General features: G+C 35.7%; 1 protein-coding gene across 20 annotated transcripts in view; it reads right to left on the bottom strand.

The window, feature by feature from the left end:
* Positions 1 to 24,910, bottom strand: part of MPDZ (multiple PDZ domain crumbs cell polarity complex component) — a 165,520-nt gene that overhangs the window by 38,296 nt on the left and 102,314 nt on the right. For 8 of the 20 annotated variants that reach the window (XM_032300209.1, XM_032300210.1, XM_032300215.1 and 5 more), the window contains 5 exons: positions 23,383 to 23,581; positions 17,419 to 17,523; positions 12,794 to 12,886; positions 6,701 to 6,878; positions 3,840 to 3,950 (listed from right to left, as the gene is read on the bottom strand). In XM_032300209.1, the coding sequence (XP_032156100.1) occupies positions 3,840 to 3,950; positions 6,701 to 6,878; positions 12,794 to 12,886; positions 17,419 to 17,523; positions 23,383 to 23,581 (686 nt within the window). Of the gene's footprint in view, positions 1 to 3,839; positions 3,951 to 6,700; positions 6,879 to 12,793; positions 12,887 to 17,418; positions 17,524 to 20,074; positions 20,117 to 23,382; positions 23,582 to 24,910 lie in introns of all 20 variants that reach the window. The other 12 variants (XM_032300201.1, XM_032300206.1, XM_032300205.1 and 9 more) reach the window with 3 other exon arrangements.

Below are 24,910 nucleotides of genomic sequence, written 5' to 3'. Positions count from 1 at the left end.
AACTAAAGATTTGTCTCTAATTACCTGAATTTATACCTGAGTCTAAATCACACCACCCACAGGAATCTAGTTGTCAAATTGATCCCAAATTTATTTCTGCTCAATGTCTTCAGTATTACTAACAGAGACACATATATTTTGCCCGCTTTATATATTACTACGTTTCACGAATATCAGTAAACAAGTTCAAAATTAAAACCACAAAATTTTTTTTATTTACATCTAAAAGCTAATTATGTTTTTTTAACTAATCAGTTCCAGAATGCAAATTATAAATCAGTCTGCTAGTTCACTGGTAACCTTCATCATTCTTTTACGTTGTCTCCCAGTAAGGAAACTTTCCATATTTTGACTTCATATTGATAGTACTTTAGAGCAACTGTATTTTTTAACTTAAAAACTCAACAATTTATTAAAAAATGAACTCCTGTACAGTGGTGTTCTCTATTTTTGCCAAGTTTCTGTGGAGGAAGAAACATGGAGATTCATGTCTTAAATAAATTTCCTATAAAATTGCCCATATTATTGGGGAATTTATGAAGCTTTAGATAATATTTGAAGTCCTGCCTTAAAGTGTTTCTCAGAGGTTTCGTGGCTTGCCAGTAATAAGCCCTGAGCCAGACTGTTAGAGTTGAAAATACATATTAAAGCCAGGATGACTGCCAGATAGAATTTAGCATTTTCATAGTTAAAAAAAAAAAGTAATTTCCTTAGCACAATAAATTCTTCTCCTTCTTTTCACACCCGCTATCTTTTTCTTTTATTGACTATATCTTTCAGGGGAAATTGCAGACATTTAAAATTCATTTTGGCTCCAATTAAATGTTTGTGTTACTTCTCTCTATAAAAAAGTCCCACTGGCAGGCATCAAGTATAGGGAGAGGTTGTCATGTGACACCACCCTGTATGGGAGAACACTCTGGAAAGACTCCTCAGTATGCCTGCGCTAAAGCTTATGCCACATTACCCTTTCAATCTGCTCTTCTTGCAATGTTTTTCCTACAGAGGGAAGACAGGAAAAAGAAATGGGCACAATGACATTTCTGCTCATCTCAACTTTCTCCCTGCTTTTCAGTTTAAAATGTCAACTCCTGCTTTACAAAAGAGAAGATCACAAATACCAAGGCACATGACCATTTATTAAGGTGGAAGAAATGACTAGGCAGAGGTGAAAAATATATCCCAGGCAAAATAGTTCAATGCTATGGAAAGTGATTATTTCTAATCTTCATACATGGGACTTTTATGTTTCAAGTGTCCTTTATAATTCTGTGGAACATTAGAAAACAAAACTATAATAGCAAGAAATGAAATATTTAAAGAAAGCTCTAGTTTTTAAATTTTTATTACTTTTGTTTCCTTTTTAATTTGCAGATCTCAGAGGATTAGAATTTGGCCCAGATAGCAAAGTGTAAAAGTATTGCACAGGCACAGCAGATGAATAGTAGATCACTCTATTATTAGGAAAATATTTTTAGAAACAGACAATTTCTTATTAAAAAATCAATGATGAAACTTCTGTTTGTAGTCCCAAGGGCTGAGAAAAGCAGAAATATTAACAACAAAGAAGCACAGGGAAGATAAAAACATTCTCTGGCCCCTTTAAATGGGGCCCACCTTTCAGTGAGACAATGTGGTCAGACTGAATTCTGTAAAGGGTCACACTGGTGAAATTATCAGGGCTAGTTCTGGAAATTTCTGATTCTTGAAGAGCGTAAGGACCAAAGAAACTGACTGGTTTTTTCAGCTCATGTTTAAGATTTCCTAGGAGCTTTATCCTACATCTACAGATAACACAATTATCACTAAGAGACTTTTAAGGATATGCATTCGTGATTGTTCCTTTTAGACTACTGGAGACCTACTTATTTCCATAAGGAAATAAATCGCTGAAATAAAACATATCTCATTTAAATGCAAAATTAATTTTAATTTTCCAAAGCAAAATAAGTATGACTTGACTACACATATCATTCTTAACAAGATTTATCCTGTAACAATTGCTATAAAATCAGGTATCTTTATACCTCGGATAGTAAAATAAGAGTAATTTCCATGTATATGAGACAAATCTTCCCAACTCATTGGAAACTGTGCCTGACATTGAAATAAATATTTGTAGTTTAAGTTTTTAAAGCAATATTGAGAATCACTATTCAGCAATTTATAGTATTGTCCCAAATATGTAAAAGTTGTAAATTATAAACAAAACAAAAAAGGACTAATACCCACCCACATAAAAAAATAGCTTTAACTTAAACAGACATTAAACATTATTATGCTGTGTGTATGTTTAACACACAAATGGAAACAAATGTAAAAGGATTTATAGTTATTTAAACAAATTGAAAAGCTTTGTAAAGAATGCAGCATGATGCAGCCCTACCATTTGGCAAATTTTCTTTCTGAATGGATAATTATTACCTAACAATAAACAAGTGAATGATTAAAAACTGCAGATGTTGTAGTGCTTACGTTAAGAACTATTAGATTCACTCTTTACAGTAAACCCAGATCAGAGTTACACCTGTCTTTACAACAAAAGGAAGGGCCAGTAAAATAAATCTGGTCACTTTATAGTCCATGGCATAGAATATTGATGAGTTACTTCGACAGAGCTCATCTAGAGACCTCTAGATGGTGACTTTCATCATTTGAACCCTAATATCTTAAATTCTTAATTTCAAAAGTTAAATTGAGCCTTAATATCTTAAATTCTGAATTTTACAAGTTAAAATTCAATGTATTTTGCAGATAAAATTATATATTTTAAGTTTTAGATGATGCCTTCAAGTTCCCTCACATATGTTGACATTTTTCTTTTAAAGACAACCAACTCTAAAAACTAGTAAGCAGATAATTCAAAGAGAATCACTATGATGGGGGTTGTTAACTTAAATTCAAAAGAGGAGTCTATAAGAGCTTCACGACATCTAAGAAATGGTGTGCAATTTTTGAGTGGAGGTATATGTTTCTAAAGAACTTTCAAATGGGTATGTGAACCCAATATACTTAATAATTGCAAGTGAATTTTTTTTTTCATGAGGCATACATAAAGGAGGAGCGGAAAAAACGGTTTTAAACTCTTGGCATAATTTTCATCTTCAGCGTCAAGTCACATCAAATCCAAAGCCTCACTCTGTATCTTTGCTAACAACATTTATTAAATGTACTTACATTTTCTAAAATGTTTTTTAAAGCTGTTTTACCTGTGATGACTGATGGCAAATGAGTTGGTAGGTTTCTGTCCACCAATGTAGCTATACAGTGATGAAGAGCTACACAGTGATTGTGGCTAGAGTATAGCAACTAGCAACTATGAAATCACTTGTAAACAAACCAAATCTACCCTGTGTGAATTTAACATTCAGTGGGATACACAAATACATGAAAGATCATTCACAGATGATCATGGGATTGTATAAACAGGAGATTCTTTCTAGAGAATACATTTAAAAAGAAAATGTCATTTCTTTTGCTTCTAAGGGGCTCCAATAGAGATCACAGATGATTAACTTGAATCATGATACCATATTCCTTTTAATAACCTGTGTATTTTGTGACTGAAATGAATACTAACAATTAACCATCCAGATACCTAGAGCTACTGATAAACCCTACTTCTGTGTATATTCAACAGACCTCAAAAGTCTTTATTAAACATGGTGGAAGGGACTTCCAGCATGACTCAATTTTTGAGAAAGCAAAACAAGCTTTTAACAAGTCTGAGATTTAAAAGTCACTATCTTTGCTTATACAGACAACTTGGCCCTTGATACATTAGATTCCAAGTTGAACACTGTTTGGATATGCCTACCTTGCCCTTTGTGTTCGCTTACCCTTGGTCTGTTTATAATGCTCTGTACCATAAAGACTACAGGGTTGCCTGCTTTCCGAATGGCTTCCACAGCTTGTTCATGGCTTGCATCTCTGAGGTCCATTCCATCCACCTGCAATGGAAGGCCTCAGCTTAACATTTCAAGAATCTATAGAACAACAAAAAATGTGTGGATATAGGGTTTTAGGGATCCTTGATTAGACTACTAGAAAATCTGTTTTAATATCAAAAATAATTGAGACTATTTGTGAAGCTGCAGAACTTTCCATCTATCCAGCTAACTTGTGGTCCCTTGCTTTGGACACAGATCTCTGTCTCTAATAGTCAGTTTAAGTCATAATCAATTGAAATGAAGGCACTGCTTCTGCATTCCTTACATTGCTCAACTGCTCCTTCAAATTAATAAATCAGTATCATTAATGAAATAATATGAGGGAACTATCTGGCAGCACTGTCTTCATCATGAGTCACTGTAATGATTTTCTTCTAATCCATTATAGAGTGGTGTGGGAAGGGGTGATGTCTTGTATAATTCTCTCTGTAGGAAAGCTTGAAGTTCAAAATAAAATTCTGATGTCCAGAAAAATCAGATAATGATAAGGTTAGTTTTGCAAAAGAATTCTTGCAGTAGGTATGATAGGAGCCGGAAGCTAAGAAATTGTGTTTATTGCTAGTAATTCTTATATAGTTTGAGAATTAAAGTTATTTTGTAAATTTTATTGATTATGGTTTGCCTGAGTAATGATCAGCACAGCTTATTACACTACCTGAATAAAAAAGAAAATAGTTTAAAAGGCCAAATGCTAATCCTGTCAGAAAACTATAGGAAGTTATCATTTTATCATTTCTGACTACCATGTTATGATACATACACAAAACAGTAAACTCAGAGTGGACACAATTCTAGAAAAGAACATTAGATGTTTGCACAGAACATTAGCACCTTTAAAAGAATTATATAGACTTAGAAAAAACCTCCCTTAGGTTGATACTTAGATGAAAACATTTTTTGTGCATATTAAAATAGCTTCTAATAGCTTTTTTGTAGAACAAAAATCAGTATTCACGTCTACCGTATGTCTACTATATATTCCATTTGTGGAAAAATTTAACAGGATGTTACTTATCTTTGCTCAAATTCAAAGTACCATTCTCAGAGAATAATCTGCAGATCTACACTCACCTAGTCTACATACATTTTGAGAAACTCTTAGCAGAGACACGCTTTAGAATCCTCAGGATTACAGAGGCCTAAGGCTTCCTACATACTAGAAAAGCCCTTGCACATTTGGCACAAATCACTGCTAAACTGCATACAGTATTTCACAACACACAAAAAAGTCCTTTCTTTTCCATGTAAAAAGGGAGCTTTAACTTTTTAAATACATTTAAACAAAATTTGAGAACAAATTATGACCATTCTTTTCTAGAAAATAATATAAATAGCTCTTTTTCTATTTAGGTCAAAAGGATTTAATAGTGAGGTATAAATAAAATAAACTTCTTAGTGATAATCCAAAATTTAAAATTTTAGGTAGTATCCTAACTAAAGAAGTTCCTTAAAAGGGGTCTAAGATATCTAATGAAAGAATGCAGGGTAGAGAAAAAGCCTATCATTCTTCCTTATAAATGGTCATTTAAAAAAAAAAAAAAAAAAAAAAAGGACACGGCCCCTGTTTTCTCTCAGGTCCCAATGTGCCAATGAAGTAATAAATCCACCAATCATCAAAACGTTCATTTTAAAGTCATGATTGATATGTTGTAATCTTCTAAACAAAACATTCCAAACATAAGTTATATGCGTTTAGAATGAGAGTCACTTGTATAAAGTAAATATAATGGTCATTATAGTAGTAATAAAATTGTCTTTATTCAGAAGTTGTCTCTTTTAGTCTACTCTGTAAATCCTGAAAACTCAGAAAATCTGAGTCGGGTACTCCTCTCTCTATCCTTTTAAATAAAATTATGCTTATCCTGATCAAATTATTTATCACACTATTCTGAAGTGACTTGATTACTTGTCAAGTCTGCCCCACTTGGCAGGCAAGCACAGTGGCTTGTTTACTGTGGGATGCCCAGAGCCTGTTATAGCACCTGGAATGCAACAGCTGTTCCAGGAATATTTGTTGAGTAAATGAGTTAGTGACTTATGAGAGGAGAGTCTATTTAAAATATTGAACTTTGCTTTGAATTAAGAGATTAGGCACAACTTAAGGACATTCTTCTCTCTAACACACAACAAAATACACATACATGTGCACACACATGCACACAGGCACACACATGGAACCTTCATTGGTGAATGAACACAGCACTGAAAAGGAGAGAGATCCTGGCTTCGACTGAGAAGGAATTACATAAAAGGTAATTGAGGTCTCAGCATTAAATATTTTACTAAAAAAGATGCCCTTGGGAAAAAAAAAGCTCATCCAACAAAGTTTATCGCAATGAAATGATAATAATAAAGTACTTCTTGAAATAAAATATCATTAATAACAATTATATCTACATTTTGTGTGTGTGCATATATATACATTGTATGTCTATATAATCTTAATTCAAATTTTTTCCTTAAGAATTGTGCTTTGTTCTTTCAAATAGAACATAATTATTTATTTTTGGAGCCAATTTTTTTAAATGGTTGGCTTTCTCTCCAAACAGTCTCTATATCAAGACATATTATCAGTCATTATATACATAAGAGAAAATTATGCATGAAAATAAACAAGGAAGAAATACTTTAACCACATACATATTTTACTCTAATGCTGGGTTGAGTAACTAGTATGAAGATGACAATTCCTTAGTACAAAGGATGGAGCAGGTGAAAAATTTTAGCACAGAAAGTTCACTGAAGGGTACCTCTACTATTCTATCTCCAGGTTTCAAGGTTCCATTTTTGCCAGCTGGACTATCTTCCAGAACATGCTTGATGAAAATGCCCCTCATCACTTCACCATTGCTTAGACGACTCCCCATTCCTCGTCCACCAACAATGCTGATACCTAAGGATTTGCTTGGTTCTCTCCAGAGTTCAACCCTAGAAAATAAATAAAATTTTCAACTCTTAGGAAAAAATACAAGGGAAAAGCCTCATTATACTGGATTTGGCAATGATTTCTTAGATATAACACCAAAGGTACAGAGAACAAAAGAAAAAATAGACAAAATGTACTTTATCAAAATTAAAAATTTTTGTTCATTAAATGATACTATCAATAGAATACAAAGGCAAACCACAAAAGGAAAAAAATATTTGCTAATCACATATCTGATAAGGGATTCATATGCTGGATAAAAAGGGAAATTCAAAATCTAAAAAAAAAAAAAAAAAAAACAAGTGGTGTAAAACATGGGCAAATGTCTTGAAAAGTCACTTTTCTACAGAAGATATATAAATGGCCTATAAGTACATGAAAATATGTTTAACATCACTAAATATTATGGAAATACAAATCAAAAGCACCATCTCATATCCAACAGGATGCCTACTACCTACTTAAAAAAATACAGAAATTAACAAGGATGCAGAGCATTTGGAACTCTTGTGTACTGTTGGCAGAAATGTAAAATGATGCAGTTGCTATGGTAGAGAGTGTATAGGTTCCTCAAAAATTTTAAAAATAGAATTATCATATGATTCAGCAATTCCACTTGTGGGTATTATAACCAAAAGAATTCAAAGCAGCATCTCAAAGAAATATTTACACACCCATGTTCATGAAGCTAAAAGGTAGAAGCAATCCAATTATCTATCAAGAAATGAATAAATAAAATACTATACAATTCAGTGAAATATTATTCAACCTTAAAAAAGAAGTAAATTCTGAAACATGCTATAATATGAATAAACCTTGAAGACATTATGCTAAGTGAAGTAAATCATCTAAGTAAAATAAAGGACAAATGTCATTTAATTTCACTCATATGAGGTACCTAGAGGTACCAAATTCATAGAGACAGGAAGTAGAATGGTGGCTGCCTCGGATGGGAAGAGGGAAGAAAGGGGAGTTATTACTTAATGGGCATAGAATTTCAGTTTTGCAAGATGAAAAAAGTTCTGTAGATAGATGGTGGAGGTGATTGCATAGCAATGTGAATGTACTTAATGCCACTGAACTGTACACTTAAAAATGGTTAAGCTGGCTTAAAATAATAATAAAAATATTTTAACACAATGGAATAAAATGTCATGTATGTTACTTCTTACAAATATTACTTTGCTCAATTTATTAAGGTTTTACTAGTAGTAAAACAAGATAGTTTAAAATACCTTCTCACTATGTGTCTTGTAGAATCTGAAAATAAATTAACATATTTCTGAAAATGATGTTATAAGTAAAACTGGACTCATAATCCAGGCTGGGGCACATACCAGTGTAAAAAGATGATTTTATAGGATCTTAGTATTACATATATGAAGTAATCAAAAAATTCAGCTACTGCTAAACAGATAGTAGTTTCTAAGCTTAGCAACCTAAGCATGGGAAAGAACTCTCCTGTATATACTATGTCAGGAACTCACCTCTGTAGAAACAGAAGTCATTCTTGCCAGGGCAGACCTGGTCACTAACAGTCAGGACATGAAGAACAGTGATTGACAAAATCCTACAGGATATGATTCTCTCACTACCTCGCTAGCCTCACCTGCTGATATGGTTTGGCTGTGTCCCCACCCAAATTTCAATTTAAATTGTAGCTCCCAAAATTCCTACATATTGTAAGACCCAGTAGGCGGTAACTGAATCATGAGGGCAGGTCTTTCCTGTGCTATTCTCATGATAGTAAGTCAGTCTCATGACATCTGATGGTTTTATAAAGGGGACTTTTCCTGTACCAGCTCTCTTCTCTGGTCTGCCACCATGTGAGATGTACCTTTCATCTTCCATCATGATTATGAGGCCTCCCCAGTTATGTGGAACTGTGAGTCCATTAAACCTCTTGCTTTTGTAAGTTGCCCAGGCTCAGGTACGTCTTTATCAGTAGCATGAAAACAGACTAATACGCCTGCCATGGGCTCTGTACTGTCTTATCTCCACTCAAGCTACCACATCATCTGGCATGCTCCTACCTTGGGGCCTTGGCACTTGCTAATTCCTCTGCCTTGAATACATTTCCCATACTCACAAAATAAAGACACGAACTCGAATGTAATAACTACAAATAGCTATAAGAGCTATTGAGTATATTTAAAGCACATACATCTTGTGAAAAAGCAGGATGTAAGAAAGAGTAAGGAAATCTGAAATGAGGTCTTTGGCCAGGATGGGTCAAAGCTCAGGTTGTTGGAGGAAAACATACCAAACAGAACTTTAAGGAGATGATGAGACCCTGAAATCTGCTCCATGCTGCACAAAGGAAGACAATGTTGGACATTAAGTAGGATAAGACAGGCCAGGCGCAGTGGCTCACACCTATAATCTCGGCACTTTGGGAGGCCGAGGCAGGCGGATCACAAGGTCAAGAGATCGAGACCATACTGGTCAACATGGTGAAACCCCGTCTCTACTAAAAACACACAAAAAAACTAGCTGGGCGTGGTGGCACAAGCCTGTAGTCCCAGCTACTTGGGAGGCTGAGGCAGGTGAATTGCTTGAACCCAGGAGGCGGAGGTTGCGGTGAGCCGAGATCGTGCCACTGCACTGGATCCAGCCTGGGTAACAAGAGCGAAACTCGGTCTCAAAAAAAAAAAAAAAGAAAAGAAAGAAAAGTAGGAGAAGACAATATTGTCAAATATGTCCTTAACACTGACATTTGAGGCACTCCCAGAGAAGAGAAAATGTTGAAGTAAGGAATCCTGAAAAATGACTGAGATAAGAAGAGGCTGAGGATGAAAGAGCACCACAGAGAGGAATGGACGGGAACCAGGTAAAATGAAAGCAGATGCTGAGGAACATCTTCCTGTGGCCAGTAACTCTTTTTATTGACTGCAAATCTGTAACTCTAGAAACTCTACCTGTTTCGTTTGAAAGAACCTTACCATGATCTTTGATCTTACAAAATCTTCATTAATAAACTAGTTAAAGTACTGTTTTCTCTTACTCCAGAAATTCTGTGACAGAAAAGAACCAACATCCACCATCTTTCCCTGTTTTTTGTTTGTTTGTTTTCATTTTTGTTTTGAGACAAGGTCTCATTCTGCAGCCCAGGCTAGAGTACAATGGCATGATCACGGTTCACTGCAGGCTTGACTTCCCACCTCAACATCCTGGGCTCAGGAACTCCTAGGCTCAGTAATCTTCCCACTCCAGCCTCCCTAAGTGCTGAGATTACAGGCATGAGCCACTACAACTGTCCCTTCCTTGTTTTCTTAAAGCAGTTCCTATGGCAAAGTAGCAAAGTAGTAAGTTTAGCCATTGTACATATAGTACATTGCGCATATAGTAAGTTCAGCCAAGTGTACATATTTAACAATCCAGAATACATATGTAGGACTCCTTAACTCTTTTCTCAAAAAGAAAAAAGAAAGAAGGAAAGAAAATGTCTCCGAGGGCTCTATACGGTTGGTGCAAATTAGAAAGTGATTCTTATGACTTCCTAAGTAATATAAAAAAACATCAGTGGCCAGGCGCGGTGGCTCACGCCTGTGATCCCAGCTCTTTGGGAGGCTGAGGCAGGTGGATCACAAGGTCAGGAGATTGAGATCATCCTGGCCAACATGGTGAAATCCTATCTCTATTAAAAATACGAAAATTAGCAGGCATGGTGGTACACGCCTGTAGTCTAAGCTACTCGACAGGTTGAGGCAGGAGAATTGCTTGAACCTGGGAGGCGGAGGCTGCAGTGAGCTGAGATCATGCCACTACACTCCAGCTCCAGCCTGGCAAAAGAGTGAGACTCCGTCTTAAAAGAAAACCAAAAGTTGGTATAGCAACCTTAAAAAGCAACTTGACAAACTTAAATTAAAAAATGCATATAAACTTACAGGCCGGCAATTCCACTTCTGGATATATTCCTTACATAAATTTTCATGTGTAAGTATACATAAATATATTTATTACACAGAATTATTATAATAGCAAATAACTGTTAACTGTGAATCTGAGAATGAATAAACTATGGTATCATATATTGACATACAACACAACTAAATTGAATGAATTAGATCTCTAAGTATCAAGCTTGATAGATTTACGAAACATAAGAATTGAGAGAAAAATTAAGCAAAATGAAAAATAATACATGTGGTAGGCAGTACAATATCAACTGTATAAAATGAAAATCACATGCAAAATAAAATACAGCCTATTTTATAATCTTAAAATTTACATTTTGCTAACAAGTATTCTTGATTTTCATACAAATTTCTGTTGTTTTCCTGTATGACTGTCCCATCACATTTCTAATGCTATGAAGGATGTTCACAACACAACTCCTAATTCATTAAAAGCTCTGGTTATTCCATTAAGCTTTCTTCTTCTCGTGTTCTATGAACTTCCCCTAGAAGTAGCTTAGTGCATGTAGGGGAAGCACTACATTAGTGAATACAGAGTACTTCTTAGAAGGATTTATGGAAACTTTGGAAATATTCTTTATGTAAGGTTGTTAGCTATCTTAGAATTGCGTGGAAGTTAAAAGGAGAAAAGCATAAAAATTTTCCAGTCGAGACGTTATGCTCTTCTTTCTCATAAGAAAATTTCATAATGATTCCTGTATATAGTGCTTTCTCTTTGCTCAGGTACCAGTGACCAATATAGTATCAATATAGACAAAGCCAACCACTGACTCACTATTTGCCAGGCACTATGCTAAGGATTTTAGATGACACTGAATTCTCCTCTAAATTCAAAAAGATTCCATTATTAATCCCATTTAACAGATAAAATAGCAGAGACCCAGCAGAGATGAAGAAACCTGTCTTAGAAAGTATCAGAGTCAAAAATTCTAACATGGCTCTTACTGACACCAATCATTTTACATATTGCCTTCTATATTAATCCATTTTCATGGTGCTGATAAAGAAATACCCAAGACTGGGTAATTTACAAAAGAAGGAGGTTATTGGACTTACAGTTCCACATTGGCTGGGGAGGCCTGACAATCACGGCAGAAGGTAAAGAGGGGCAAGTCACATCTTATGTGGATGGCAGCAGGCAAATAAAAGGGCTTATGCAGGGCAACACTCATTTTTAAAACCATCAGGTCTGGTGAGGCCCATTTGCTTTCAGGAGAACAGCAAGGGAAAGAGATGTCCCCATAATTCAATCATTTCCCACAGGGTCCCTCCCATAACGTGGGAATTATGAGAGCTACGAGATTTGGGTGGACACACAGAGCCAAATCATATCACCTTCTAAAAACTACTTTTCCTTTCATAATATTGTTACCAAAACTGACCAATGCATCTTATTTTCCTGTGATTACTGTCCTCCTAAAAAATTCAAGTTTATCACTATGACTATCTGCTACAAAACAGTTTCATCTAACTTATTTCTACCTCCATCCACAAATAAATAAGACACTTAACACCTCAGAATATATTTTCTGCCACAGATCTAGCACTTATACCTGTTCTCAATGTAGGCAGCACCATAGAAGGCTTGGTGGGATTTTTTTTTTTAATTGTATTTGGACTCTGGGGTACATATGCACGTTTTGAATATATATGTTTGCATATCTAGTTGCTACAAATGCTAGATAAAATTTAAATGAATACTTTTTGGTATATCTAAGACCAAACTCTACAGAATGTATTATCCATTCCAGCTATCTATGCATAATTTTAATTTAGTCCCTACTATGTGCCAGATCTCTGCATATATATGTTAGTTTTAACCCTGTGTGATATGCATTATTCTCTCCACTGTATACATGAAAAAATGATGAGTTAGAAGTATTAAACAACTCACCCAGAGGGACAAGAAGCAAGCTGAAATCCAGCACTTGAAACTATACCTACTTCTCTTTAAACACTATATATCCATTGACCGGGCAGAAGACAGAAATAGTCCTTACCGTCTGGGCTGATTCCAATTGCTGTATGCTGTGTTTGGAAGTTCACTTTCTTCGCCCTCTCCCTCTTCTCGCTCTGGTAATTCTGGAATGTCTCTGGTTAAAGAATTATACAATGAGTACCCCCAAATCCTAGTAAAATATGCAAGATTACCTTATATGTACTCTACTGTTGGTTTAGCTAAAAATGCAGGACTACTCTATATTTTCACCATATGTGGCAATCAGCATAAAATATTTTTACATCAGGAGGAAACAAAAACCTAACCAAACAAAATTAAAACCTTGCATTAGAATCAACTTATCCTAGTTGAACACTTAGAGTTGAACACTAAGATTCCTGTCTAGTCTGTTTCTTTGCTGATGAAACATGGGAAAATAAGGGAAAGGAATCGGAAAAATGGAATAAATACCAGGTTTGTAAAGAAAATCCATTGAACAAGCATTTCTTAAATTTCTATAATGTGCAAGAAGCTAGAAGCACCATGTAGGTTGTAAGCATGTATGCACAGCCCTGACCCCTGTCCTGAAGCAATTTCTCATCAAGTTTGCCAAGAGTTCAGTATCTCTTTTCCTAAGGATGGACCAATGCTTTTCTTTCAATTTTTGAAAAATTAAGTGAAATGCTTATGGTCCAGCTTCACCCCATCCAGAGGGCCAAGACACAGAATACTTCTTAAGAGAAGCAGTTTACAAGACATCTGTGTTCAAGGTTACTCTTGAACATTTCTGCTGTATTTCTGTAGCAATTTAGATTTTGCCATATGGAAGCATGTGACAAAATGTGTCTAATCTACTGATTGACTGTAAAGAAAATATACAATAACAATATCAAGAAATATTTTGTTTAGTCCAAAGGAATACTTTGTGTCAATAAATGACACTGCTAAGATAATAGAAGATGGTTAAACTGATTATGGACTGTCACTAGGCTGTTGGTAAAAATTGGATTTCTAAAGAAACACGTCCACATATTCTGCTTAAAGCAGAGAAGGCTATAAAAATTTTGATTCAATAAATGTTTTCAGTTAGTATTTATAGAAATTGAAGAATCAAAAGAAAGTATGTAAAATTATGGCCATTCTCCCCTGACAGGAATACTGAACTCTCTCAAATGATATAATATTCAGACTTCAAGATCAGAAGTCATCTAATCCAATCATCCATCTGAGCTTGAATGCACTTTGCAACATTTCTGGCAAGCAAATGTCCAGGCACTCCTAGAATGTCTCATTTTTTCTTGGAATGTTAAGTTTTTGTTTTTAAACTGTCAGAATAAAATGTACAGGCTATAGGTCCCACCCGTTGGTTTTGTGTTTTGAGTTTCCCTCAAAGTGCAATTTAAGAAAACGCTCTGAAAGAGACTAGGGTTCCTAAAGTCTAAACCTGACAGTAGGGTAGGGCTGGTAGGAAAAGCTTCAAGAGGGAGATCCTAAAAATGTTATCAAAGAGTTGACACAGAAATCGTAAAAATGAAATCTTCATCCAGAAGATGCAAGGGATAGAGGTAAAAACTAGGCCTAACCTTCTGGAAGCACAACAGGAGAGAATATGATGAAGAAAACAGAGTTAGACAACACACAAGAATCAGAACCTAGAAAGAGTCCTTAAAATATTCAGTGATAGCCAAGGTATTGGGGGAGGTCCTTAGTCCTAAAGTCTAAGCAGTGGGAGCTACTCAGAAACGCTCTAGCCACATTGCATCTTGCTTCTTCCTTTTTAGATATAAGACAAATATCCAGAATAATCTAATCCAAGGGCCCCAGTCTCTTCAGATTATTCTATAATCTTGAATCTTTTCGCTAACCCAAATATGCTCATCTACATGTGCTGATTTTTGTTTACTCATGTTAGAGTGTCAGGGACTCAAGTTTCATATCTTCCTGCATGCACTCAGCCAAGAAAGAAGACAATCAACTACTTTTCTGCTGTATTAAACCACTGAGTACCAACAAGATTTTATCAACTATCATAGCTAGATCTCTTTATATCTGCATATATGTACCAGGTAAAGTAACTGGCAGAAAGTCACATAGTAATGCAGCATAATTGAGATTTGGATTGAGATCATCTTACCATAAAACCTGAGTTCTTAACTGCCATGCTATGCTGCCACATATTTTTATATGGCACATGCTTTGTAGACTTCTGCAATTCCTTCTTTGGATCCAATGGTAAGAACATGGAGTCTGCTTACATTCTACGCTTGGCTCTGGCATTTATTAGTTGTGGGAAAGTTACTGAACCTTTCTCTGCTGCAGATTCTTCTACCAAAAATGCAGATCCCTTAGTTCTATTTTAAGCATTCTGGTATCAATAGAAAATATACTTTCTCTGCAGTGAAGCAGCTAGTTAGAGCATAGAACAATCCAGGCTATACGCTTTTCTGTGCTTGGAGGAAGCACAGTGCTCTAAGTGGCTTTCTTTCTAATAGCTTGTGAGTATTTTAAGGCCTTAGAACTTAACAGGACTAAGATGTTACCTGGTGTTTTCTTTAAGTAAGTCATGTGACACACATTTCAGAGGGACATTGAAATAATTGACTTTGCCAGTTTGACAGGATGCACTGGGAAACTATAATCAACTCACGCCACTAACCCTACAATGGAAATCCTGGAGGGTGGCTGACCTTCGTGCAGTGTAAAGTAAACACAGTTGCCTCCCCTATCCCTCGTATTTTTGGGTCCCACATCCATGGATTAAACTAACAGCAGACCAAAAATATTTGAGAAAAAAAAATAGATGGTTGCATCTGTACTGAACATGTACTGACTTTTTTTCTTGTCATTATTAAAAAAAGAAAACCACAGTATAATCACTACTTACATAGCCTTACACTGTATTAGGTATTATAAGTAATCTAGAGATGATTTGAAGTATATGGGAGAATGTACGGAGGCTATATGTGAATACTGTGCCATTTTGTATAAGGGATTGAGCATCTGTGGATTTTGGTACCCATGGGGAGTCCTGAAACGAATCCCCAACAGATACTGAGGGACAATTATACTCCTTTTCCCATAATATTCATGAGGCACCAAGGACCATGCCATTCCTTCCCTTTATTATACAAATAACGTACCTTCCCCTTCTCTGACACTTTCTATATTCTGTGGCCATGTGTAATTTGCTGAGGAAGCAGCAAAGATCATAATGAATGCAAGGTCACCGGAGACCATAGTGTTCTAGGACGTTCTGACATCCTCTGAAGAATAGTAGAACATGGCCGGGCATGGTGGCTCATGCCTGTAACACCAGCACTTTGGGAGGCTGATGTGAGGGGGTGGGGGATCACAAGGTAAGGAGTTCAAGACCAGCCTGGCCAAAATGGTGAAACTCCGTCTCTACTAAAAACGCAAAATATTAGCTGGGCATGGTGGCTGGTGCCTATAATCCCAGCTACTCAGAAGCCTGAGGCAGGAGAGTCCCTTGAACCTAGGAGGCGGACGTTGCAGTGAGCCAAGATCACACCATTGCGCTCCAGCCTGCTCAACAAGAGCAAAGCTCCATCTCAAAAAAAAAAAAAAAGAATGGTAGAACTCTTCTGAGAAGACCTCAAAGTGCTTGCAAGGCCATTTCTGCTCTACCACATGCTTACAAGAAACTTAGTACTCAGTTACCAGCACAACTGAAAAACACAGGCCCACAACTGAGAGTGTAAAATGGTACATTCTTCATGGAAAAGCAATATGACATTATTTATCTCCCTGATCTTGACTCAGTCAGCAGCAGCATCAAAACCCAGTTCTTGCCTTTCCTAAGAAAAAAGAAAATGTTCCCTATATTATTTAAAGGCTCTTAATACACTGTATATCAAGCACCTTTAAAAAGCCAAACATCATTTCCTAACATGTATATATGCTAACAGGTTCAGCTCAACATTCTCCAAAAGAGTAAGAAAATTACGATTTAAAATGTTTCTGGTCTAGGCATGGTGGTGCACACCTGTGAATCCCAGCACTTTGGGAGGCCAAAGTGGGCAGATGGCTTAAGCTCAGGAGTTTGAGACCAGCCAAAGCAACGTGAGCAAACCCTATCTCTACAAAAAATACAAAAATTAGCCCAATGTGGTGGCACACACCTATAATCCCAGCTACCTGGGAGGCTGAGATAGGAGGCTGCATTAACCCAGGAGGTAGAGGCTGAAGTGAACCATGATGGCACCACTGTACTCTAGCCTGAGCAAGAGTGAGACTCTGCCTTGAAAAAGAAAAAAAAAGTTTCTGAATTTGTATGCATGTTAATAAAAGAATAAATAACATTTCTAAAGATGTTTGATAATATTTATGAAAAAGTAAAAACATCATACAATTTCTTAGGTTCTAAGAAATTAATGAAATGATACTCATTTGGGGCAAATTATCAAAACTTAGCATGTTAAAAGTGCTACATTGTGTGGTAGAATTAAATACTATTCTACTGATTTGAATATTTATATATTTCTCAAATTTTCCATACTATATAATAATTAGTTACACAATTGAGGGTAAGGGAAGAACATTTTTTAAAATCTTGAAAGAGGAAAAGGATTCAGGCTTTTTCTTTGTTCTAGTCCTCCTGACTCTGAATTCTAAATCCTCTACAACTTGCTATATCATTTATTGTATCAAATTTAATGTTTCACTCACCTGCCAGTGTATGAAGAAAAAATGTCCAATGTCATCATTCTTCCCGATTGTCGTCCCAAGCTTATTTTGAACTCTTCCAAGTGTTCTGCAGGCACATAAGTAATTCTGGAACAAAACAGAATCCATGAAAGTGAAGGGAAACAATGTTTTGCCTAGCTGTTAGAAAAAGTTTCTAAAATAAAGGAAACAAGTCATACTGTCTCTTTCTCCCTACTTTTTCACACGACTCATTTAATCAGTATATTCAGCAGAGTCCAAACTTCAACAGGATAAAGTATTCCATGGGGAAAATAACAACAGAAACTAAGTTTTTAAATGCTGTGATTAACTATGTGTTTACCAATCATCATGCGGGGAAGGAAAACAGAATTATTTATACTGTCAAACGAAAAGGTTAACAACAATTTTTTTTTTAATTAGGAAGATATATAAATCCCTAGAACAATGATTGTCAGTAATAACAATAATTTTGTCCAAAGATTTCTGGGTTCTCTAGCAGAAACAAATTAGGTTTACTCTGTTGAAATGCTAAATATCACAAATTACTTTACATCTTTCTATAAATACATAATTAATTCTAGAGATTAACAAGTATTATCAATAATTATGTTAGCACTATTAAGTTATGAACTCTCAAGTCTAAAGTATGAGATTAAACCATTTGAGTTTATGGAAAGGCTTTTACTAATTTGTAGCAATTTTTAAAAATTCACTTTGGTCTCAAAGTAAAGACTACAATTTACACGTGAATGGCCATTTACTAATTCAACAAGTACTGACTGAATGCCTATTAGGTGGAAGACACTGTGCCAGATGCTGACTACTGCTGTAATGTTTAGAAACTGATATATGAAAACTCAAGTTTACAGCTGTCCTGTAAGGCTTCTTACATAGTGGATACAGTTTAAGTAAGTTGTTTCAAGAAATTCAAATTAATGAATAGTAACATAAGAGAAATACTGAATCTGAACTCAATGCAGCACTTTTGTGCAACAACAAAAAAATCAGAAATCACAAAGATTATTAAATCATCTCTCCATAATATATCTGTTATAATAATAAGTATACAAAGCCTCAGCACTGGAGGGCAAAGATAAAAAGATTGTCTTTTATGTTATAACAAAATAAAAATTACACCAATGTCATAATTTATTGAATGAGTATACATAATTTCAAATATATTGACATTCTATAGAAAGCATTCACTCTTTCACTTCAAAGTGTGAGGTCACTTGGGTTTGGAGTCGGAAGACACAGTTCTGCTATCATGCAGAATGTCATGGGGTAAATCACCACCGCTGAACCTCTATACCCTCTACCACAAAAAGGATGTCACTTTTGTGAAGCTACTGTAAACTGAGAAGCACAATCCAAATGTAAGTCAGTGCTCTCACAGATCATCAGCTTTCTTGGTCATACTGATCACTTGGGCAGAATACATGGAGGCTTCATGACACTTTTACCTCAAAGGTCAAAAAATGAAGCAGAAAGTACAGATCAATGGATTTAAGACTAAGCTGGGTGAAAAAGTTGCATTTTAATTCTGGCCCTAATTAGTTTATTCATCTATAAAGACACCTTCTCTAAGGTGCTACAAAAATATTTGGCACAGCAAATCTGCTTTTATCCCTTCAAACAATACATTATGTCAGGAAAGAAGACTGATTATATTTTAAATGATGAAAAAATAAAATAAAGATAAATATAAAACCTAAAATGTGAAAAGGCTATTCAAGAAAACTGATGTTATTCCTGAAGATTCAGTAAAACTCCTATAAATAAAACACAAGTTTAAAAAGCCAGGAAAAGGTCAGGGAGAAAAGGCAAGACAGAAAGCAAAAATAATAGTAATCAGTACTAAGTATTTAATTTTTAATTGGTTTGAGAAAGAAGGTAAAGATGTTTCTATCCCAAACAATGTTATAAAGGAATTTTTCTTTACATTTGTTCAATGTTATTTTTTCTTTTACCAAAAGGTGAGGAGTGGAGGTATTTACAAATATTTTTCCTATACTTGGCATACCAGTGAGAAAGAGTAGAGATGGCAGTTTTAATAACTATTTAGCCACTACAGAGAGTGAGGCCATGAGAACAAGTGTCCCACAATGCAAGAGCACATGCAGAACCATGCTAGCACAAGTCTAGTCACACAGTCATACAAAACCTCCAAATCCGTAGCAAAAAGGCCAAAGCTGTATTACGGGCTGCAAAAACACACTGAAAATGCTTAGAGAGTTGAATTAAAAATTTAAAATAACTTTTGGTTACACATGGACTAACTTTTGGTTATACATAGACTAGAAGAAAAAAGAATACCATTAGTGATGCTGTAATGTGATATGGTTATTAATGCAGAGACTGCGCCTGCACATGCAATCAAGATCCTTCCCTTACACAGGAGCTCAAAAGCTTTGTAATTAGAAAATATGATTTTCAAATGAGTTCACAATCATGAGTGCAATGTGAAAACGTAACAATCTCACAGCTCTGTTGGATTTTATGTTCTTATTTAAACGAGGAAAACAATCCAAAATGTATATACGAAATCTATATCGGGGTCTATCCTTGCACTGGAACATTACAAAAGCACAAAATTGTTTTCACAGACAAGTTGTAACACACAGCCATAATGAGCTTCTGAATCACTGATACTCACACATAAAAGGGGACTCGATCGTCAGCAGGTGCTGCAGAAAATCTAGAATGTGAAGCATACGCCGCGGCATCTTTTTACAATGGTGTTAACAAATGTCAATGTCTTGTGCTGAATGTGAGATGCATACATATGCAGTTAAAAGTGGGTGCTCCTGGTTGTTTTTTTTTCCCCTTTCCACCTCCCTCCCATCTACACCTCCCCCAGAAAAGCATCTGCTCTTTACTAGTGTCTATAGCAGTGATTATTAACAAGCATGAAAAAAATGTAACTGCAATCAATCTTTTATTCCTTGATCAGGAATTCATCCCACACTTTAGGTTAAGGCAGGTGAATTCTGATTCAGCTCAGTAATTATCTGGCAGATGTTATAAGCAGCTGCTGCTAAGCACAAAACCCTGGCTATTATTACAGAAATATAAGAGCTCCTGGCAAGGTGGAGTGAGAAGTGAAACAGAATGCATTCTGGTGAGGCTTCGCATCTGGTTTTCCATAGAAAATAATGAAACCTGGATCTTAAACTGGCTGTTCTTGAACTCTTGAAACTCAAATTATCTACCCATGCATGCATGAACACACACACACAAAAGTTCCTCGCTATCTATCGTAAATGGCAAAAAAGAAATCCAGTGCATTGTCTCTATATGCAATGCTTTCCCTAAAACCAATCAGTTATGTAACTGAACCACAGTCTCTTTTTTTAAAGTCCCTACAATACACCCCTCCACCCCCACCCAGATTAAGCTAGGTTCATAAAGAAAAATAATGAGAAAGCGATGTGGATGGAGCCTAGATCCAGGTAATGAGCACAAAGCTTAATGGGCCCCAGGCAATGTTATGGCTCTATTCAGAGTAATGGAAGGACTAAACTTTCCTTTTGGGAAAATTATTCACATAGCTTTCAAGGTAATTCTAAACCTTCTGCTTCACGAAACAAGTGGTAGGAAAGGTACAGGGACAAAAACATTTCATGTAAAATGCACAGAACATGCTGCTCAGCCCTGGTCAATCTAAATGGCTATTTACATTTTATAATCTATTTTTTTCCTGAAAAAGCATAATGTAAGGATGATTTTAGTTTATTTCTATAATTAATCAATAAGTTAAGCTATCACCATTTGAATGAGAGCATTTTTAAGGCATTTGAGAAGAAATCAATGTGTTTTGAATGTTTGCATGTTAGTTTACCTGCATTGGAGAGAGACTGACTGACTGACTGGATGATTGATTTCCAGAAGAAAGGTTGTATGATTTTTCTTTTTTTTTAAAAAAAATGTAAGATTCTACAGTACATTCTGCCTCCTAAGATCCTAAAGTAGGTATGAAGCTAGCTCTCTAGATATCCTTCATAGCCATAATAAAGCTTCTGCCCATATGACTGGGTAAATTCTGCTGAATCAGAGGGAGAGGGGAAATGGAAACATACAACAATAAAAAAAAAAAATGAGGAAAGGGTAAAAAAAGACTTTGAGCCTGAAAATGTACCCCAAAAGTTTTCTAGAGGTGACCAGATGCATGACTTATGCCAAACTGGTGTCACAATGGTCTTATTTTTTAACCACTCTTAAAGTTCTGCAGTACATTAGAACTGAGGGGTAGGGCTAGTACTAATTCTGGTGATCGGAGCGCCAAAAGGTGGGCAGCAGACTGGTATCAGCACACACAGCATAAATGTACATCATGGCACAATAAATCAAATGATCAGTTACTAGGCCAACTGCACTTTATACTATATCTAATCCATTTAAACTAAAACCCCTGCAATAAATACATAGTCTCCATATGATCTATGTCATGGAACACTGGCTAAGGAAAACACTTGAAGTTTCTCTTTTCTTATGATAAAAGGACTAACATTTTTAATGATGTTCACTTGTGCTCCAATTATTATAAGGTAATTAAGGAACAGTAACATGATCTGATGATCTGTTCAACTGTAAATAAAAATCAAAAACCATACAAAAATATGAAAACCCATTAGTGAAGATTTTGCCTAAAAATAATATTTCTTTTGTATAAAAGATAGCAGAATCTGCTCCAAATGTATATATTTCTCTGCTTTTTATTGACCACAGAATGAAAAACAGTCTGTACAGCTTTTGTTACCTAAGCCCTAGCAATACATACTTTGCAAAACAACTAGTAATAGAGAATATAGTCAGTAAAATAAGATTAATACATAAAAGTCCCCCATACTAATAATCATTACATCCATTTTAGGTAAACAATCTTTCCCTGAGCTCTTATTATATGATGTCATCCCTCATACATTAAAAACAAATATTCAGTGATTCATGCTAGAGGCAAATGCCGCATTGATAAAGTATCATAATAAAGTCATGAGCTGATTTTTATGTTGCTTCAAGGAATGTTTAGTGACTTAAAAACCAAACCACATATATGATGTGCTTTTAGTACATTATGGGATTATCAGAAATCTTAAGCACTTCCTGACAAAATATCCTACATGACCTACAAACAGACCATACCAACATATTGTCTGTCCCCTGAGTTTATGAGGTAGTTCAAGAAAGGGTAAGTTTTGAGTCAGATGGACACTGTTTTATGTTTTTTGCATGTTTGGCCCTTAAAGAACTGGCTTAGTTCTAGGATCCACACAGTTCAATTAGGTAGGGTACAATTCTTATATTGAAGCCAAACCAAACATCTTTCTAAGATCCTAAAATTGGGTCCTCTTGCTATGTGAGAGTCATTGCATCCCACACATCTATGGTGGTTGTAGAAATCACTAGAGAAGTATAATAAAAAATACAGGCCAGGCGCGGTGGCTCACACCTGTAATCCCAGCACTTTGGGAGGCTGAGATGGGCGGATCACGAGGTCAGGAGTTCAAGACCAGCCTGGCCAAGATGGTAAATCCCATCTCCAGTAAATATACAAAAAATTAGCCGGGTGTGGTGGCATGTGCCTATAATCCCAGCTACTCAGGAGGCTGAGATGGAGAATTGTTTAAACCCAGGAAGCAGAGTTTGCAGTGAGCCAAGATCATACCACTGCACTCCAGCCCGGCAACAGAGCTAGACTCTGTCTCAAAAAGAAAAACAAAATACAAAACAAAACAAAGAAAAAACAAAGCAACATTTTCAAATTTTTAATACTGCTAGAGTCTCAAAGAAACTATACTTAGAATTGAGAATGACTAAAACATAGTCAATTTCTTGAGTGATTTATATTTTTTAAAAAGTGTGATAATGTTTGTATCTCAAACAGAAGTGTATACTGAAAAAGAATTCTGATTCAGTGGAATTTCTGAATTTCCCAAGCCAAACTGGGCTCCAAATGATACTTACTTTATGTCAGGGCCAATGAGAGAATGTCTTCTTAACATAGCTCGAGCCTGGGCATTGGTTACACTGATGGTAGACTCTTCATTAATGGACAAGATACAGTCCCCAATGGCAATCCGGCCATCTCGATTAATGGCACCTCCATGAATAATGCTTCGAACAATCATCCCCAAGCCATCTTTATTAGCACTAACTGTCATTCCTATAGGAAAAGAGAAATGCAAATATAATTAAATACATGATTTTCAAATTCATTTTAATTTGAATTTAATAATTCCTATGATTTGTAGATAAAAATAGGAGTAACATTTTAGTCAATAAAAAGCAATAGCAAAAACAAGAAAAAGTGTTTCTAACAAAAAATATTTTTAAGTAAATTTGTAAATGTTTGTCAAATTGTGTAGAGTCAATATATTATAAAAGAAATGGGTCTACATTGTGGAATGAATGTAATTTAGACAATGTGATGTGTTGCCCCCTTAAATAAAAAGGACTCTCAGGGAGAGTACTATGATACAACTGAATCAGTTTTACAATAGCAGTTCGTCTCTTACACATAAAAGAGAATTAAAATCAAGACTACAAAAGGAAAATTCGTTCTGTAAATTAAGAAATTATCTGCTATTACCTTATTTCTATGTCACTTGTTCATTCGGATCTATTTACTATGTAGCTAATACGTGCCAAAACTATATTGGTTGCTTAGGATAAAAGCACAGCACAGAATTCCTAACATCAAGAAGCTTATATTGAAGTCTTCATACCTGGAGCCTATCACAGTGCGTGAAAGTACAGTTTATTGAAGTAAATTGCTATGAACTTAATCTATTTCCATTTTATCTCTGAACTTTAAGCCTCTAATTTGGATATTAAATTGCCTTCCTTTTTTTTTTTTTTAAGATGGAGTCTCACTCTGTCGCCCAGGCTGGAGTACAGTGGCATGATCTCGGCTCACTGCAACCTGCACCTCCGGGGGTTGCAGTGATTCTCCTGCCTCAGCCTCCTGAGTAGCTGGGATCACAGGCGCACGCCACCACATCCAGCTAATTTTTGTATTTTTAGTAGAGATGGGTTTCACCATATTGGTCAGACCGGTCTTGAACTTCTGACCTCGTGATCTGCCCGCCTTGGCCTCCCAACGTGCTGGGATTACAGGCGTGAGCCACTGCACTGGACTAAACTGCCCTCTTTTCACGTCCCATGGATGTCTCGCAGGAAATGCAATCTCAGCATGTATAAAATTGAACCTGCAATTTTTAATCTCACATTATTTCTCCGTTTTTCTTCCCTTTTTTGGTAAATTGCATGACCACACTACCCTCCATTATTCAAAGTAGAAATACTGGGGTCTTTCTTGATTCATACCCTCTCTCAACCCCTATATTTAATCCAATCACCAAATCCTGTCATTTCTATCTTCAAAATTTATCTTGAATCCATTTACCTTTTTCCATTTAGATACTAACCCTAGACAAAGTCAACACCTTTTCTTGCCTGACTTTTTGTAAAAGCCTCCTTCCTAACTGGTCAC

The sequence above is a fragment of the Sapajus apella genome, unplaced genomic scaffold, assembly GCF_009761245.1.
Source record: "Sapajus apella isolate SASKATOON/1434 unplaced genomic scaffold, GSC_monkey_1.0 scaffold42, whole genome shotgun sequence".
In the NCBI taxonomy this organism is placed as follows: domain Eukaryota; kingdom Metazoa; phylum Chordata; class Mammalia; order Primates; family Cebidae; genus Sapajus; species Sapajus apella.
Note: the sequence above shows the minus strand (reverse complement) of the source record. Positions and strands in the feature narration are given on the sequence as shown.